General features: G+C 33.8%; 2 protein-coding genes and 1 pseudogene across 2 annotated transcripts; 1 reads left to right on the forward strand and 2 right to left on the reverse strand.

Annotated features, from left to right (window-relative positions):
- Window positions 1-5438: 5438 nt before the first annotated feature.
- On the reverse strand, window positions 5439-6354 carry LOC106303200. The gene is made up of 3 exons (XM_013739532.1): window positions 6286-6354; window positions 5986-6214; window positions 5439-5587 (listed from the first exon to the last, which is right to left on the reverse strand). The coding sequence occupies exons 1-3, from the start codon at window positions 6352-6354 to the stop codon at window positions 5439-5441; spliced, it is 447 nt and encodes a 148-aa protein (XP_013594986.1).
- A 4633-nt stretch (window positions 6355-10987) lies between these two features.
- LOC106305509 lies at window positions 10988-11833 on the forward strand. Its single transcript, XM_013741878.1, has 3 exons — window positions 10988-11098; window positions 11345-11630; window positions 11725-11833. Exons 1-3 carry the CDS (start codon window positions 11056-11058, stop codon window positions 11762-11764), a joined length of 369 nt encoding a protein of 122 aa, XP_013597332.1. The 5' UTR covers window positions 10988-11055; the 3' UTR covers window positions 11765-11833.
- Window positions 11834-12196: 363 nt separating this feature from the next.
- Window positions 12197-13631, reverse strand: LOC106303201 (annotated as a pseudogene).
- Window positions 13632-17471: the final 3840 nt, after the last annotated feature.

The following is a 17471-nucleotide window of genomic DNA, read 5'->3' on the forward strand; positions in this document are numbered from 1 at the left end:
CCAACATTAATGAAAAATAAAATCCTGAAAGTTACGATAAGTGGAAGAGAACAGTTCGTGGTGAAGAACAAAATCAGTTGCAAAATATGGGCTATAGCCTACCAACAGAAAATAACAAAAGTCCAAACTACAGACCAAAAACCACAAAAGCCCAAACTAAAGTAACTATTAAATGACGTGGAAGAATGCTGCAATCCTACTGGCTGAATTTCCAGTCCGACGTGGACGCCCTTAGAGGGCTTAGTATGTTCTTTTTAGTATAGTTTTGATGATTTTTCGGAAGACCACCACTTAAATCTTGAACTTAATATACGGTGAGTCAATCCTTTTAATGAACACTTATTTTAATATTCCATTTTCTTTCAAGAATTATTTGATTGGCTTTGAAAATTAACGGCTTAATAATGGTGATTAAAATTTAAATAATGTAAGAACGAATATACAAAGTTGAGGAGAACGACAAAAGTATCTCATACATATTATATCTGGTAACTATTGTACTTATTGTGTGTTTAGTAAGTGTCTAACAATAACAATGTCTGAGCCAGCGTCCATATAAAACCACCGCCCTTTTAGTTCAGGACTTGATGTCAATCCGTTGCGTGCCATCACCATCGCCCATTGTCGCAGCCTTACCGTCAGGGATCTATCACCTTTCACGTGTAGTCATCTCGTACCAGGTCCGTAACACGACGAATGTGATCAAAGTCGAGAGGGAGAGAAGACAAATGGAATTGGATCCACAGTCTCACCACACAATCACCCCCATCATTAACGTGGGTCACTGGAGGAGCGGTACATGTAACCGGAGAGTCGTGCAGTGATCAACGGAGATTGTACCAGCCACCGTGATCCAAGCCGTGTAGCTACGTACGTGTTATCTTCCTTGTTACTTTCGGTACAAGCAATATCTGCAGCATATAACCCTAATTTTATCTTGTGCATGATGAAATCTTGTAATTAGGTGTGGCTTGTGCGACAAGTAATCATTCGAAAGTTTAGACCGAGTCTCATTGGACGAGTTATTTCCAGTTTCGAGCGTTTCCTATTCTACTTCCAATGGTAAACTTGAAATTCTCACATCTTTATATAATCACCAAAACAAAAAATATTATTTATTATACTAAAATAATAAACTAAAATCTATTGCAATGCATAATATATAGTATAATAGAATCATACAAGCTTTACTACATTTAAAATAAACAATAAAGCCAATTAAAAGATAAATGAGATCTTCTAGATACTCTGCATTATTATCACTAGGGTGGGTGTTTGGGTACCCATTCGGGTTATGTATCTAATAAAATTTCAGATTTTCCGATTCAAAGATTTCAGCTCCATTTAGGTATTTCTAAATTTCGGTTTTGGTTTGGTTCGGATTTTTGCGGGTTCTGTTCGGGTTTGAATAACCCATTTAAATTATTTTAAAATTTTTAAATGTCATTATATGCTTAAAATTTCTCAAAATCTATATACAGAAATTATATATTACGTATAAATTTAAATAAAATATGTCAAAATATCTATAATTAACATATAAATTGGTTTGGTTTGTATATTTGGATAGAGAATCAATAAATATTTCAAGTATTTTTGGTATTTTGAGTATATTTTTGCTATTTTATACATTTACTTTTGATTATTTGTATATATTTTGAAATATTTTGGACAATTTAAAAGTATTTTATATATTTTGGATATTTTTAATATACATTAAATCTAACAATCAGTAATATATTTAGGTATATAAATCTATTTCGGATACATTCGGGAACCAAAAATATTTCAATTTGGTCTGTTTCGGTTTTTTAGATACCAAAAAAAATCTGAACCCGTACAAATACTTAATCAGTTTCCGTTCGGGTTCGTTATTACCTTTTTGATCGGTTCGTTCAGTTCTTCGGATTTGGGTTTTTAGCCCAGCTCTGATTATCAAAATAAATTAAAGTTTATATCATCTAATAATTATTTAATAATAATTAAGGGATTTATTTAAATATGTATTGTGAATAAAATTTATACTATCACACGCACACACATAAATATAACAATCACAAATTAATTGTAAACTAGATCTGGATCCGCGCAACCGCGCGGGTGTTAATTTTCATTTTTATTTACATAGACATTTTATTTTTATTTCAAGAATGATGTATATTCAAATGTGTATATGGATTTTTCAAACATAAGCATGTGATTCAATTTTATTGTTTTCATCAAATTAATCATTTCAAAATGTAACATATATTTTCTTTTATATATTTTTGTTTGTTGAATTAGATTTTTGAACTCATGAACTTTTGAAATCTAGTTTGGTAAAATATAAAATTATTTTCATTTACAAAGATATTGTAACATTTCACAAAAATATCAAGTCAAAGTGAATTAAAATTATATCTCTTAGATTATAATTATAAAGTAATTAATTAAATATTTAGTATTTTTTTGTTATTTTATCAAAAAACGAAGTAGTTTTTATTTAACAAATAACACTGACATATATTTAAAATGATTTTGTTGCATCTACCTTAAAAATGCGTTGGTAGCATGTTATTCTATAATTTTTAATAACTTATCTTCTTAAATTAATAAAATTCAATCAAATACAGAGATTAAATAATGATTGTAATATTGGCCACAATAGTCTATGATCCAAGTAATGAGTCCATTAGGTTTCAGTTACCTATTTTTTTACGGGAAGAAAACTAACGATTTTTTGATAACACACACGACTTTTTTTCGTTCAGAACAAAGCTAATCTCAGAAGAGCTTTATGTCTTCCTCACCGCATCGTTAAACATAGATGCATATCACTTTTCACTTGAATCTAAACGGAAGAAGTTTTTGAACATCATCAATAACTAACGCCTATCTACAAATGTTTGGAGTTTATTTTTAATTTACCTAACAACCGATTACTATTCTAGATGATTTTAGGGTTTGGTTATGTTGAATCGAGATTTGATAGATTATATCTCAATCATACAGATCGGCGTTTATGACATTGGAGAGGTCCACTCCACGAAGTACGAACCTCTGTTTTTGGGTGATCAAGCTTAGTTTCTGAAATCAAAAATATGTTCCATAAAAGCATTAACAGAGACGTAGTGGTGGAGATGTTTGTAGGTCGTACAGAGGTTCGTAGACAAAATAGACAGGTACTTTAATATACTAAGTTGAATTTCCTCTGTTTTGGAGCTTGAGCATAGGATAATATCTTTTGTTTATCATACTAGAGAGGTACTTTAATATACTCTTTGTTTTTTTCAAAATTGATATACTGCAATAAGTTAGTGACGAAATATATTATTTACAATTGTTTCATATTCTTAAGCTCTGTTTTGTAATCTCTGCAGAGAATCATCTCAAAGATGCATGATATGGAAGATACTGCAAAGTCCTTCTAGTGCAGAGGAACTGTTGAATGATCTTGAGATCAAGAAACAGAGCTCGTACATGGGTTAGGCATCTCAAACAGTATACGTAAGTTCTGTATAATCCATAAATTAGTTACTAAGTTCAATGACTGACTTTAAAATTTATTCTTGTAACAGAAATATAATACAAACAGGCTCCAAGGAAAGCCAAGGAAGATCGTGAGGAATGATATTGTGAGGAAGATCGTGAGGAATGATAAGCCAAGCTAACAGATATATAATACAATCTGTCTCGCAGCATGCATGACATGGATGAACAATTGTGAGGAAGATCATAAAGAGGCTCCAAGGAAAGCCAAGGATCATTGGTTTTCTGCCTCCAGGAGTGAAGCAACTTAACTTGGACTCGCCAGCCCTGTTTGTAGGGCTTGACGTCTTTTAGTAACGAAAGTGCTTGGATCATAGACATAGCTCAAACTGTTTTAGTTTAGGTGATGGTTGAGGTTAAGGGTAGAGCCATCGATATATATATAGATCGCTAGGTTTGTTAGGGTATTTAGAGAGAATATACCGTGACTTTATTCGCAAGTAATATATATGAATTGTAGAAAATTTTGAATAAGTTGTTATGGTTATATCGTAAATATTCATATCTTGATATATTAGAGGATATTCTTCTTAGTTGTTTCGATATTTCATTGCAAAAATTTAGGAAAACACATGAGGAGTCGACGTGAAGTTATAATTCGATCATTATGGTTAGAATATCCTTTTTTAAACGTTCAAGTAACATGATACTGTGTAAATTAGTTGTTTCAATATAAGGAATATATATATATATTATTGTTGCAACAGAATCTTGGTTTTGAAAAATCTTGTTATATTGGTTAATTTTAAAGATAAACAATGATTTGAATAATGATCGAATTATAACTGATATGATATATTGGCTCGATGTTGATATGATAAGACCGGTTTGATGGTTCTTTTCAGGTGAACATGTTCAAATAATAGAACTCGAATCATCACTTGAGCATGTATAAATAATGTGTAAGTGACAAAACCAATCTAAAACAGAGGTTTTATGGACCATTTTAGATGAAATGGATGAGCTGTTAACGACGAACCGGCTGTATGGTCTGTCTACAAATGTTGTTGATACGAGTTGGTTTTGTTTATTACATGAACGACATGTATATTAACATACCAGAACTCTAGAACAGAACGAAAATGTATTAGCCTATGAACGAAAATGATTTCAATATGATGGATTATGTTTTATGTTTTAGATGGTTTACATTACCACTATGTATAATTTATTAAGGAATCAAATGTGGGTTTCTTAACCACTCTGGTTTTATAGGAGTCGATGTTATATTATGAATCCATATTATTAACAATAAATGAATGGTAACTGATTTTTAATGAGGGTCCATTTTTTTAAAAATCACACATGAATCAAGGTTGTGACTTCTCTTTTAATATATAAGATATCTCTTATATTAAAATTATAAATAAATAAATTAAATATCTATTTTGTTTTTGTTTTTGTTATTTTTTTCAAAAAAACGAACTATCTTTTATTCAACAAATAACATTGACATATATTTTAAATGACTTATAGATATATCTTTAAAATATGTTAAAAGATTTTTTTTCTATAATTGTTAATAACTTATCTTCTTAAATTAAATAAAAAATCAATCAAATTCAGAGAATAAATTGGAGATTGTAATATGGGCCACAATAGTCTATGATCCAAGTAATGAGTCCATTAGATTTCAGTTACCTATTTTTCCGGGAACAAAACACACTTTTTGTGATAATACACGCGACTTAAATAGGGGTTATTGGCGTTCTACTATTTTAATGGATTTGAGAATTCTTCTAGGATTTAAGAAATCCATTGATTCTTAAATCAGACATATAGATTTTGAAATCAAACATACGGAATTCATAATAAAAATAAATGGATTTTTAAAATCAATCAAATGGATTTGCAATAAATTCAGCTTTATAATAAAACAAAGTATATAAAAAGTAAAACACATTCATATATTATACATTTATAAAATCTCTCCACATATCTGTTGCTATTGTGGCTCTCACTTGATTGGCATGTTCTCTTTGCTGATCCTGAGTTACAAGAATTTCTTCATCATTGTTATTAACTTCTTCAACATCTTCTACATCCTTAGAGTCTTTTTCTTCAGGAAAATTATTTGTTCTACAAAAATTCCGAAGAAAATTATGTAACCCAACACACGTAAGTACGATCTCTGTTTGTGTCTTGTAAGGAAAAGGGGGTGCAGATTTAAAAATTAGAAACCGAGATTTGAATATACCAAAAATTCTCTCGATAACATTCCTCAAGGAAGCATGACTATAATTAAACAACTCTTTATCATTCAGAGGAATAGAATCCTGACCAGAAAACTCTTGTAGATGGTATCGAACACCTCGATATGGAGTTAAGAAATTCCGACGATTTGCAAAACCGCAGTCAACTAGATAAAATTTTCCTGATATTAAACAATAAAGTAGTTAGTTATCTGGAAAAAATATGTATGATTTACAATATATATATATATATATATATATGTACCTTCTGGAACTGGTAGTCGATTAGTGTTCCTTGTTAAAGCATCATTTAATATCTTTGAATCATGAGCTGAACCTTCCCATCCACTAAGTACGTATATGAATTCAAGATCAAAATTACATGCAGCCAACACATTTTGGGATATATCACCTTTTCTGTTGCGGAAAGGAGCTGCATCATATTTTTGCACCATTGCAAATATATGTGTACCATCGATAGCTCCGACACAATCCTAACATATAGTAAAATTATGATCTATAGAAAATAATAACTCAATCATGGTTAAAATATTAAAAAATGTACCTTGAAGTATGGATAAAATCTTGTACTTTCTTTAATCTTGTGAGGTGTTCCGGGTCCGGCGGTAGCCATAAAACTTGGTGAAATTTGGTTTAAAGCTCGCAATACTTTGTGAAAATTCTCACTTATAGCAAACTTGGATCTCGTAAAAGTATCTCTTGTATAGCAATACCTCGAATTTTACCTAATGAAAATAATAATAATAATAATACAGCCTTATGTTTTTTTACCTTTAGATATTCATCCCATACTTCTTTTGAAGCTGTAAACCTTTTTGTGGTTGAATCCCATCCAAATCCAGAACTAAAACGAAGAAGTTCAGCCGCGTTTAGATATTTTGTTTTCATGATCTTCATTCTGTTTGAGTAGTGTTGATAGGTTTTATTGCATCCATGCATTCGATTGAGAGTAGATATAATTCGTCTCTCCACCGTAAATTTGCTGAATGTGCCATTACTGTCACGCAAACCCGAAGCAACAGCATCTAAAAGTAAATTGATCAAAGTTTTATTTTCTTCAGGACTCCATTGAATATATGAACCTTTTTCTCGTTCTTGCGATGAGTCTTGTGTTTCTTGATGTGATTCTCCCATTGATGCTTCTGGTTTTAGGTTTTATGTGTTTGTCTGTTTATAAAATTATGTGTGTATAATGAAGATTATATAGAAATCGTGACACATGTATTATGGAAAACGGAAAATCAATATAGAAATAATAGAAAATAAAAAAAATCAGGAAATATAACTTTTTGTTCAAAAGAAACGACATACTCCTACCCAAAAAAAACGATCACATATTCTACTGAAAAATGGAAGTTGGTGTTAATAATAGAATATTGCATGATGAAAGTGCCATGGCTTATTTGAAATTTTTGTTGTATACGTGAGATATTGGACATTTTTTGTTAGAGAAAAATTTATAAGACAAATCCATTCAAAATAACAAGCTATAACTCCTTAATCAAATCCTTACTATTGAATAACACCTAATTTTGAAATCTATTTTAAAATCATAGAACCAATAACAATGAATTTGAATACAGATTTTAAAATCATAGAACCAATAACACTAGATTTTGCTTGGATTTTCAAATCCATTAAAATCATAGAACCAATACACCCCCTAAGCTTCGTTCAGAGGAAACCTGATCTCAGAATCCGTTTATGTCTTCCTCACCAAATCGTTGAACATATATACAGATCACTTTTCACTTGAATCTAAACGGAAGAAGTTTTTGAAGATCATCACTAACTAACGCTTATCTACAATGGTTTGGAGTTTATTTTAATTTTATCTAACAACCGATTTCTATTTTACATGATTTTAGGGTTTTGTTATGTTGAATCGATATTTGATAGATTATATCTAAATCATACAGATCGGCGTTTATATGAAATTGGAGAAGCAACAACGAAGATCGGTTACTGGGTGATCAAGCTTAGTTACTGAGATCAAAAATCTGTTCAATAAAAGTCTTGGAACCTCAATTGTGTTCGGGGGAGAGGAATAACAGACACGTTGACAAAATAGACAGGTACTTTAATATACTAAGTTGATATTGATCTGTTTTGGAGCTTGAGCGTAGGATAGTTTCAAGCTAATGACGAAATATATTAGTTGAGCTCTGTTTCATATTCTTAAGCTCTGTTTTGTTCACTCTGCAGAGAATCATCTTGACAATGACGGAAATGGAAGATACTGCAAAGTTCTTCTATTGCGGAGGAACTGTTGAATGATCTTCAGATCAAGAAACAGAGCTCAACATCTTACCCACTGGAAAGTCTCGTACATGGTTTAGGCGTGCAGAGGAACTCTTGAATGATCGTGAGGAATGATATTCTGAGGTGTAGATATTAATTTCTCGAACTGCGCAACCGATTGATTTCGTCATTTAACATTTTGTGCGCAACGGATTTATTTCGTCAAGCTAACAGAAATATATCATACAAACTGTCTCGCAGCATGCGGTTGCGCGGATGAACAATTGGGAGGTCGATAGTAAAGAGGCTCCAAGGAAAGGCAAGGATCATTACACTATGGTAAATATCGCCATCTCCACAACCAATATCTGAGCTTTGAAAAAAACATTTACTTGGTCTCTTTTGTTGCAGGAAAGTTCTGCAGGATCGGGTTACCGGAGAATGTTTAATGGAAATCACCAAGTGCTGGGAAAATCATGCTACTTGTCACTCAATTCATGAAAACATCAGGTGAACTATACAAATTGTTTTTTCATTATTTATTGATTAATTATTAAGACAATATAGATTAACTACTAAGATTAATTACTTAAATGGTAGATTAAATATTGATTAATTAGTAAGACAATATTTCTTTGTTTCAGGAATGATATTGATAACAATGAATTGTAGAAAAGACTCCATCATAACTCAGCCATTTGACTCTCACTATTCGATAAGTCAGGTTAGCTTTTTAGAACCATTTATCATTTGCTAGTATATCTAAGTGGTTTGGTTAGATAAGAAGGGAAGCGCAGTTAGATTAGAACCATTTATCGTTTGCTAGTATATCTAAGTGGTTTGGTTAGATAATAAGTGATGTACAACAGATTCTTTGCGTTGATAGTTTTGGCTGTGAGTTGATTGAAGGTTGCATATCTTGGTTTAATTGTTTTTATTTCTTTGCTATAGTTTTAACATCTAGAAAATATATAGAAAAATGATAAGTTATATCAAAAACAACACAAATCCATAAATAAGTTGAAAACAGCTTGAAGAAATTCAAGTACGATAAAGAACTTCCTCCTCCCTTCTCATGAAGTCCATAAATCTGAAAAACACATCACGTTTCAAAGATATTTTTAAAATATGATCTTAGCATATAGTAATAAACAATAAATGATGGAGAGCTGTAAATGTGTCTATGAGTCGCCATTCACCAAGCCGTATTTTACTCTCTGTTTTTTTTATGAGAGTCTTCCTGACCGAGCAGTGTATCTTAACATCCTGAAACAAAACAGATCATAAAACTTAGTACATAGACATATTTATTTAGTTCGTAAAGTACATAAACAATTGCAAAAGTGATAACATAAAACGTATAAAAATAATCTCACAGTTTCTTCTGCGAAGATCATCTCAAGGGTATCTCCTCCATAATTGGTTTTCTGCCTCCAGGAGCGAAGCAACTTAACTTGGACTCGCCAGCCCTGTTTGTAGGGCTTGACGTCTTTTAGTAACGAAAATGCTTGGATCATAGACATAGCTCAAACTGATTTAGTTTAGGTGATGGTTAAGCTTAAGTGTAGTGAGATCGATATATATAGATTGCTAGGTTTGTTAGGGTATTTAGGGAGAATATGCCATGACTTTATTCGCAAGGAAGAAAATCAATTGTTGAAAATTTTGGATCGGTTGTTATGGTTAGTTATATCGTAGATAATGATATCTTGATATATTAGAGGATATTCTTCAACGTTGTTTTGATATTTCATAGCAAAAATTTAGGAAACAAACATGAGATTTGGTTGTTTCAATATAATCTTAGTTTTGGCAAGTCCCCGTTATTGTTGCAACAGAATCTTAGTTTTGAAAAATCTTATTATATTGGTTTTAAAGATAAAACCATGGTTTGAATTTTGATTGAATTATATTAGCAAGTATATGAACAGGTTTTGTTTTAACCGGCACATCTATGTGGCATAACCGGCAGATCTAGGGGCACAACTATATATAAAATGTAAATCGTGTTGGTTTTGTTTATTACATGAACAGCATGTATAACATACCCGAACTCTAAAACAGTACGAAAATGTATTATTCTATGAAATGGTTAAAATGGTTTATGTTTATACAGCAAGTAAAATGAAAGTATACGATGGTCAAGATCTATGAAATGGAACCAAGAGCTCTTGGCCTAGTGGTATTGGAACTCCGGCTGGAGTGCCCGCCCTGGGTTCGAGTCGCCTTGGCCACCTTCCCGCCTATAACCGTGCGTGCCCGGATGGAAGGCCTTGTGGGGATTAGTCTGGGCTTACCGTCTGGGAACCCCACGGTCATCAAAACAAAAAAAGATCTATGAAATGGTTAAAATGCAAGTATACGATGGTAGCTAGGTGGACTCGATTACCAATCATATGTCAATCAGCTTCAATTATACCACGCTAGATCTAATGTATAATTTATTAAGAAATCTAATGTTGGTTTGTTAACCAGCTCGGTTTTGTAGGAGTCATTTTATTAGCAATGATATAAGTTAAGCCATATAATTAGTAATAAATGAATAATAACTGATTTCTATTAAAGATCCATATTTTAAAAAATCACACATGAATTGAAGTCATGATTTCTGTTTTAATATATAAAACTTTTATGATTAGAAAAAAAAATATTATATTATTTAAATAAATATACGTAAAATATGAGAGAATATTTATGATAGTGTATTAACATTTTACATGCATTGAGCATTCTATACGATATTTTAAAATAAAATAACAGTCCTGTAAGCCCATAATAAAACAAAACAAAATGAAAACGAAATAAGCAAACCTGGTTTAAAAATGGCCACGTGTCAAGTCTTTTGTTGAACTATTTGGTTACATGGCTTCATGAACCCTACTTTATTTAATAAGAGATCTGTTTCTTTCGCGCACAAAACTCTCTTGGTCACTGGCTCTTCTCTCTTTCTCGTTCCTCTCTCGCTCGTACCCTCCTCTCTCTCGCTCGCGCACAAAACTCGCTTGCTCACTGTCTCTCCTCTCTTTCTCGTTCCTCTCCCGCTCGTACCCTCCTCTCTCTCGCTCGTTCGCTAATGGCATCCGTGAATCTTCAACTAATAGCGGTTGTTAACCAGGGTATGTAATTGTTACTTTTCGAAAGCGTATTTCAAAATTGTTATCATCTTGAGAAGAGTTATAGAACATCAAGAAGTCATCTCTGTTCTTTCTTTGATGGGAATGATTGTTATTTGTTAGTTTGTGTAGGTTGGGAACTGTTGTTGTTTCTAGTTATAGGTTTCTAGATTTCTTGATTATCAAGAAATCTTCAGTTCATTAGAATCGATTGTTTGTTTTATACTCATACTCTGTTGTCTTTTGTAGATCTTCAGCAAGTACTAAACGCCTCCCACGAGCGGTGGCTCAACGCCGAGGAACTGCATATTTTGTTTCAGAATCGTGCACTTCTGCCTCAATCAACTTATACAGTAGATGCGCTGGGCCTATACCGAGTACGGATGCTTACATTCGCCGACGATCACGCATGGACTCTGTTTCCAAATGGCAACCGGGTCATAGGCGGTAGGGTAGTTCACGGAGGCCTGACGTTTAATTACACTTTCGCGCAAAGCCCCGATCTTCAACGCCGAACCATACGCCGCCGACAATTGTACGTCACTTTTACATTTTCCATAAAATTTAAATTTGTTATATTTTTCTTAATACGAAATTGTGATTTTTGGTTTTGCTTAATTATTATGTAGGTACGAGAATCATACGTTTGTTCACTACGTGGCGGTTTAGCACTTTCGAGGGTTTTATATTATTTTCATAGATTTGTACATTTAAGGTGTACTATTACTAATGACATGACATGAGCAAGCAAGCATTGTATAAATCTATGATATAGTTTTCTACAACTTAATAATAACATCCTTAAATACTCTCAGATTATATATGGTAAACATTTACATTAATTTAAATTTCTAAACTGGAATCGAATATAAAAATTTCAAATCACAAGTAATTTAAATCTAAAACAAAGAGTTGTAATCGTTTTTGTTTAAGTTTTACACGGAAATGGCATTCGGAATTTTATGAAATTTCATTGAAAATTAAAAAAGAAGCAAAAAAAAAGAGAGAAAAAAATCAAAAGAAAACAAAGAATCTAATCTTTAGTTCTCTCACTCTCACTTAAATCTTCTCATCATCTTCATGTCCAATTTAATTGCTTACTTAACCTCTAAACATCTGAACCCGTTCTCGATCATCTGCCACTGCAATTCTTGATGCTGACAACGAACAGAATCCGACTTCATTAACCCTCTACTGCTTCTGCTTCTGTTGCTGAGATTGCTTGCAATGCAAGATAACTCCTTGAGTAGAATTCTCTATCTCTGAGTTCGAACTCGTACTTCTCTTCAAAAACTGCAATGGGAATACCCATGCCCGGCCCTGGCCTAAAACTAATAAAGCATGGACTTTAGGTGCCAGAGTTTATATATATTTTAGGGGCGCCAAAATACAACCAAGTCTCTTTAGTATAGTGGTTTTTTTTAACTTTTCCTTTGGCCCTTCAAGTGGGATGTTCGAACACTGCTTTCACCCCCTTCCCTTATAGTTTTCCTTCTATTATGTTTTGTATTATTCTTATTAAATATTTTAAAATTCAACAAAAAGATTAAATATATGTAAAGGGCATTATTTTTCTATTTTGCTTTAGGCGCCGGTTAGAACCAGACCGGCACTGGGGATACCCTAAACTAGTCGATGACTTTTTGTTCAAACTCTTCGCAGGTTGTCTCCTCATAGAAATCGAAAAAGATCTCCTATGGGCTATGGCTCGCCTCCCAGGAACAGAACCATTACTTTTCTTTTTAGGTCTCTCTGCTTCAGAATACCTCAAAATAGATCCTTCATCAGCAACTCTTGGCTCATCAGAACAGCTTGACTTCGCAAAAAATGATATTAGATAAGCACTCGAAGATTTAATCTTCTTTCCCAAAACTCAATCGTGTGTTCAATAATCTCAGTTTCTTGCTCCAAGATTTCTTCTTCTCATCCTCCTCCACTGAACTTGAATATTCAAGAAAATAGTCTTTAGGGTTAGGCTCTTTACTCACTTGACAAGAATCTGCTAGAGAGACGGCGCAAGACTCGAAAGGGGTGTTACTCGTCACCGGAGTAGTAAACGTTCCGGTGGCTATAAAGGTGTGCTGTAGAATTTTTGTTCAAAGGTGTAATCTTCTACAAGTTTTTGAACCCTTAGAGCAACATTATTGGTGGGATGAAGAGTAAGAGAAAGCATTTTTTTTTTTTTTTTTTTTTTTCTGGTCGTTGGAGAGTAAGGGACAGCCTTTAATTAGGGGTTTTTCCCTTCTCTTTCTTCCTCGGTTCCCACCCCCCTCCTCTAAGGGATGCCTTAAGGGACTCCCAATAATGGTGCCCTTAGGAGACGTGGAGGTAAGTGAAGAGGAAGAAGCTTGCCTTTGTAGAAGAGTCATCTGCTGGAAACGTGGTTTTGTCTATCTCAAGAGGACAAAGTTGAGACATTTGAAACTCAAACTCTCTAGGGTTGTTGTTGTTTTTGTTTTTGAAGAGCTTTGCGTACGAGGTTAGTAAAAGATGTGACTTCCATGTCTATGTAATCGTCTTCTAGATTAGCTGCCATTTTTTTAATGTGTGTTTCTTTTTTTTTGTATTATGTTTTAGTTATTAGTGATCTGAGTTAAGAGTAGAGGATGTAAGTTTTATATATGCGAGTGAGAGTTAGTGTTAGGTTTTTGATTTGGTAAATATGGTACAACTGTGGAGTGTGGACCAAGTCGTGTTTTCATTTTACGTACATACATCTATGATAAAAACAAGGAATTAATTAACACTGTAAATAAGGCATATTTGTTTTATATTATAAATAATGATTTTTTCGGAGGACCACCACTTAAATCTTGAACTTAATATACGGTGAGTCAATTCTTATAATGAACACTTATTTTAATATTCCGTTTCCTTTCAAGAATTATTTGATTGGCTTTGAAAATTAACGGCTTAATCATCTTCATTAATGGTGATTAAAATTTAAATAATGTAAGAACGAATATACAAAGTTGAGGAGAACGACGAAGGTATCTCATACATATTATATCTGGTATCTATTGTACTTATTGTGTGTTTAGTAAGTGTCTAACAATAACAATGTCTGAGCCAGCGTTCATATAAAACCACCGCCCTTTTGATTGAGGACTTGATGTCAATCCGTTGCGTGCCATCACCATCGCCCATTGTCGCAGCCTTACCGTCAGGGATCTATCACCTTTCACGTGTAGTCATCTCGTACCAGGTCCGTAACACGACGAATGTGATCAAAGTCGAGAGGGAGAGAAGACAAATGGAATTGGATCCACAGTCTCACCACACAATCACCCCCATCGTTAACGTGGGTCACTGGAGGAGCGGTACATGTAACCGGAGAGTCGTGCAGTGATCAACGGAGATTGTACCAGCCACCGTGATCCAAGCCGTGTAGCTACGTACGTGTTATCTTCCTTGTTACTTTCGGTACAAGCAATATCTGCAGCATATAACCCTAATTTTATCTTGTGCATGATGAAATCTTGTAATTAGGTGTGGCTTGTGCGACAAGTAATCCCTACTGTTTCCCACTCGTATGCTCTTACGTGCCAAGTTTGGTGCAAATCAACCAAGGCTTAGTACTATCGGGAAAAAGGAAAGAACGATAGGTTTACATTTTTATAAGTGCCGTGTTTGTTTCCGCATATCATCTCCTCTTTGTTTTCTTTTGCCTTTTGTCATCTTCTTTGAACAAGACTTAGTCAATTACTTTTATTTATTACTCGTACTGAAGTCTTGACCAAGTACTTATTTTATCACAAAACAAACATCCGTTTGGACATATGTGTGTTGCAACTACCTTTGTACCAAAATACTCGTCCCGATCGTTTAGTATGAAATGCATTTTATTAGTTACCCTATCCTTTAATTCTCCAGCCAATATTTGATGGAAAGAGAAATCGTTATGAGCTAATCCGTCCCTTCTCACAGTACCAGTTACCAAATCAAAACAAAATAATGCCTATAATAAAAAAAAGTTCGAACGAGTGGAACAAAAAGCGATCGGAGATGGGAATTCAACAAGAGTGTGGCGGGATCGCTGGATCTTAAAAGATAATATTGGACGACCGGTTGGCCCACCGAATGAAAAGGATCAAGATCTTATGGTTGCTGATCTACTAACTAGAGCATCCAACGAGTGGAACGTTCCCAAAGTTAAATCCTTATTCCCACTCATCTCAAAGGAAATTCTCAGCATCTCAAAGAGCACATTAGGGGCCATTGACGCTTTCGTTTGGACACCTACTAAGGACGGCGTCTATACCACCAAGTCAGGATATTTCATTACAATGAAGAACAGAGAAACTCTCGACAACTTAAAAGTATTTTGGACAACTTAAAAGTATCTTAAGAACTCATCATCAAAGGTGTACTCTTCTAGAAGCTTTTGAACCATTGGAGACGTGGAGGTAAGTGAAGAGGAAGAAGCTTGGTATATGGTAGATTGGTTATAGTTGATAAAATTAATGATGAGTATAAAAGTTGATGAAAAGACGACGATCTCTGATCTTTCCCGGGATTTGATAGAGGAGACACCAAGCATGGCTGAAGCGCATTCAATATATGGTTTTGATCAGTTTTGGCAAATTTAATGTAGAATCAATAGACTTATTTATTATTTTGACCACAATTTACTGTATTTAATCAAATTTGAATGGTTTTAGAAAACCGTTACAAACCATTTAAATACAAAAATATAATTTTAACCGTAAACACCTAAACAAAAGTCAATTTGTACCATCACCATTTAAATTGTAAACCCAAAAAAAAAAAGATTATAGAAAAGTTACCTACATTCTTTTGGTCAGAGCGATTGGAAAATCTTGTAATTTTCTTGATGTCTCATGTCATTACATATTTGGTTGATCAATAACGTTTTGTTTAAGAATATTCAAGGATTTTTTTTTAACGAACCAACACTTACTATAAACATATTTGAAAACTCAAACTACATCAATTCAATTATTTAATAAGAAGCTTAAATCAAAACAATGCTCCACACCCAACCAAGCGCAAACTCCTTGATATTGTTATCCTCGTTGCCATAGTGAAGTCTGCATAGAACCCAGGACCAAGAGCTCCACCAACAGTGAAAACATAAGCAGACTGTCTCTATAGCCTTGAACGTGGCTTTGTATCATACCTCATTTAGATGTCCTTCTGACCATCCAAACATCTGCCACAACGCCATATCTCTTCTGTAAGAAGAAGAAACCCATCGAACGCTTGGTTTTAAATGTCGTGTGGCGAGGATTGGCGAAAGGAGGCTCGACACTCGCCACTCGCCATGGCGTTTCATGGCGATCGCATCACGTATCAGCCGCTCAAAAGGTACCTTCTATTCCTAATACCATAAATTATATGAAACTTTGAAAAAAAAACATAGTAAACATAATTTAAAAAGAATGTTAAGCTACGTATATAATACAAACTAGGTACATAAACGTATAAGGTTCTTAACACAAGCTAAGAAAATAACCTCTAACAAACAAAATGAATGATGCGTGATATATAAGAGGTTTGCGTGAATAGAGAAGGTATGTGATAAAGAAGATATGACACTATGAGCCTTATATGTGATCAACATGATGTGGTAAACACTAAAACTTTAACTAACAAAACAAACCGATAAAGTAAAGAAGAGCTTATGCCGTCAGTAGCTTAGAGAAAGCAAGAGAACTTGTGAAAAAGTAAGGGGGACGTATTACTATTATATAGTACATTCACTTAGGGTTTTTACTTTTTAGATGGATTAGGGCATTCGGTTAGAGTATATTTAGCGTATATTTATAGTATATTTAGAGGATATTTAGAGTATAATACACTTATATGCTATTTTACTTATTTTGAAACCAAAATTTTGCTAACGGTTTGATTATCAACAACGTAGCGACGCAATGATCGACTCAGTGTATACAGGTGTAGCGAGTAAAGGCGGTCGACTCTCGTACCTCGCTTAGCATTGGGGTCCTGAGTCGTTTTGGAGGTGGCCTCAGGTCGCTACTCGCCATGGCGAGCGAAGCGGTCGCCTTTTAAAACCAAGATCGAACGTCGGTGTCAACAAAACAAAACAAGCTCAAAACTCGTTTGTTCTCTTTCCCACAGATCTTTCTCTATTGTTGTTTCACTAACTCAACTCAATATTCTACTAGTACAGATAGATCACTTACCAAAGAGTATGTAAGTACAGAGTTTAGAATGAACAACAACACACTAGAGAAATCTAAGAAATCTAATCTCCAGAAGAATCACACAGTCTCTACTGATATGAACCTTGATGGCTTCACCCATCAACCCTACACTAGAGTAAAAACTAACTAATAAATGAAGTTGCTATAACCCCAAGATCGCGTCCGGTGACCACGACCATGGCATGAAA

Source organism: Brassica oleracea, chromosome C7, assembly GCF_000695525.1.
Source record: "Brassica oleracea var. oleracea cultivar TO1000 chromosome C7, BOL, whole genome shotgun sequence".
NCBI classification, from domain to species: domain Eukaryota; kingdom Viridiplantae; phylum Streptophyta; class Magnoliopsida; order Brassicales; family Brassicaceae; genus Brassica; species Brassica oleracea.

Excerpts from the sequence above, each read along its gene's own strand:
- LOC106305509 (XM_013741878.1), top strand. The coding sequence starts at position 11,056 with ATGGCATCCGTGAATCTTCAACTAATAGCGGTTGTTAACCAGG. Across the intron at positions 11,099-11,344 it reads AATAGCGGTTGTTAACCAGG|ATCTTCAGCAAGTACTAAAC; the intron begins GTATGTAATTGT and ends TGTCTTTTGTAG. Across the intron at positions 11,631-11,724 it reads ACCATACGCCGCCGACAATT|GTACGAGAATCATACGTTTG; the intron begins GTACGTCACTTT and ends ATTATTATGTAG.
- LOC106303200 (XM_013739532.1), bottom strand. The coding sequence starts at position 6,354 with ATGGCTACCGCCGGACCCGGAACACCTCACAAGATTAAAGAAAGTACA. Across the intron at positions 6,215-6,285 it reads GATTTTATCCATACTTCAAG|GATTGTGTCGGAGCTATCGA; the intron begins GTACATTTTTTA and ends ACTATATGTTAG. Across the intron at positions 5,588-5,985 it reads TCGACTACCAGTTCCAGAAG|AAAAAGACTCTAAGGATGTA; the intron begins GTACATATATAT and ends ATTTTCCTGAAG.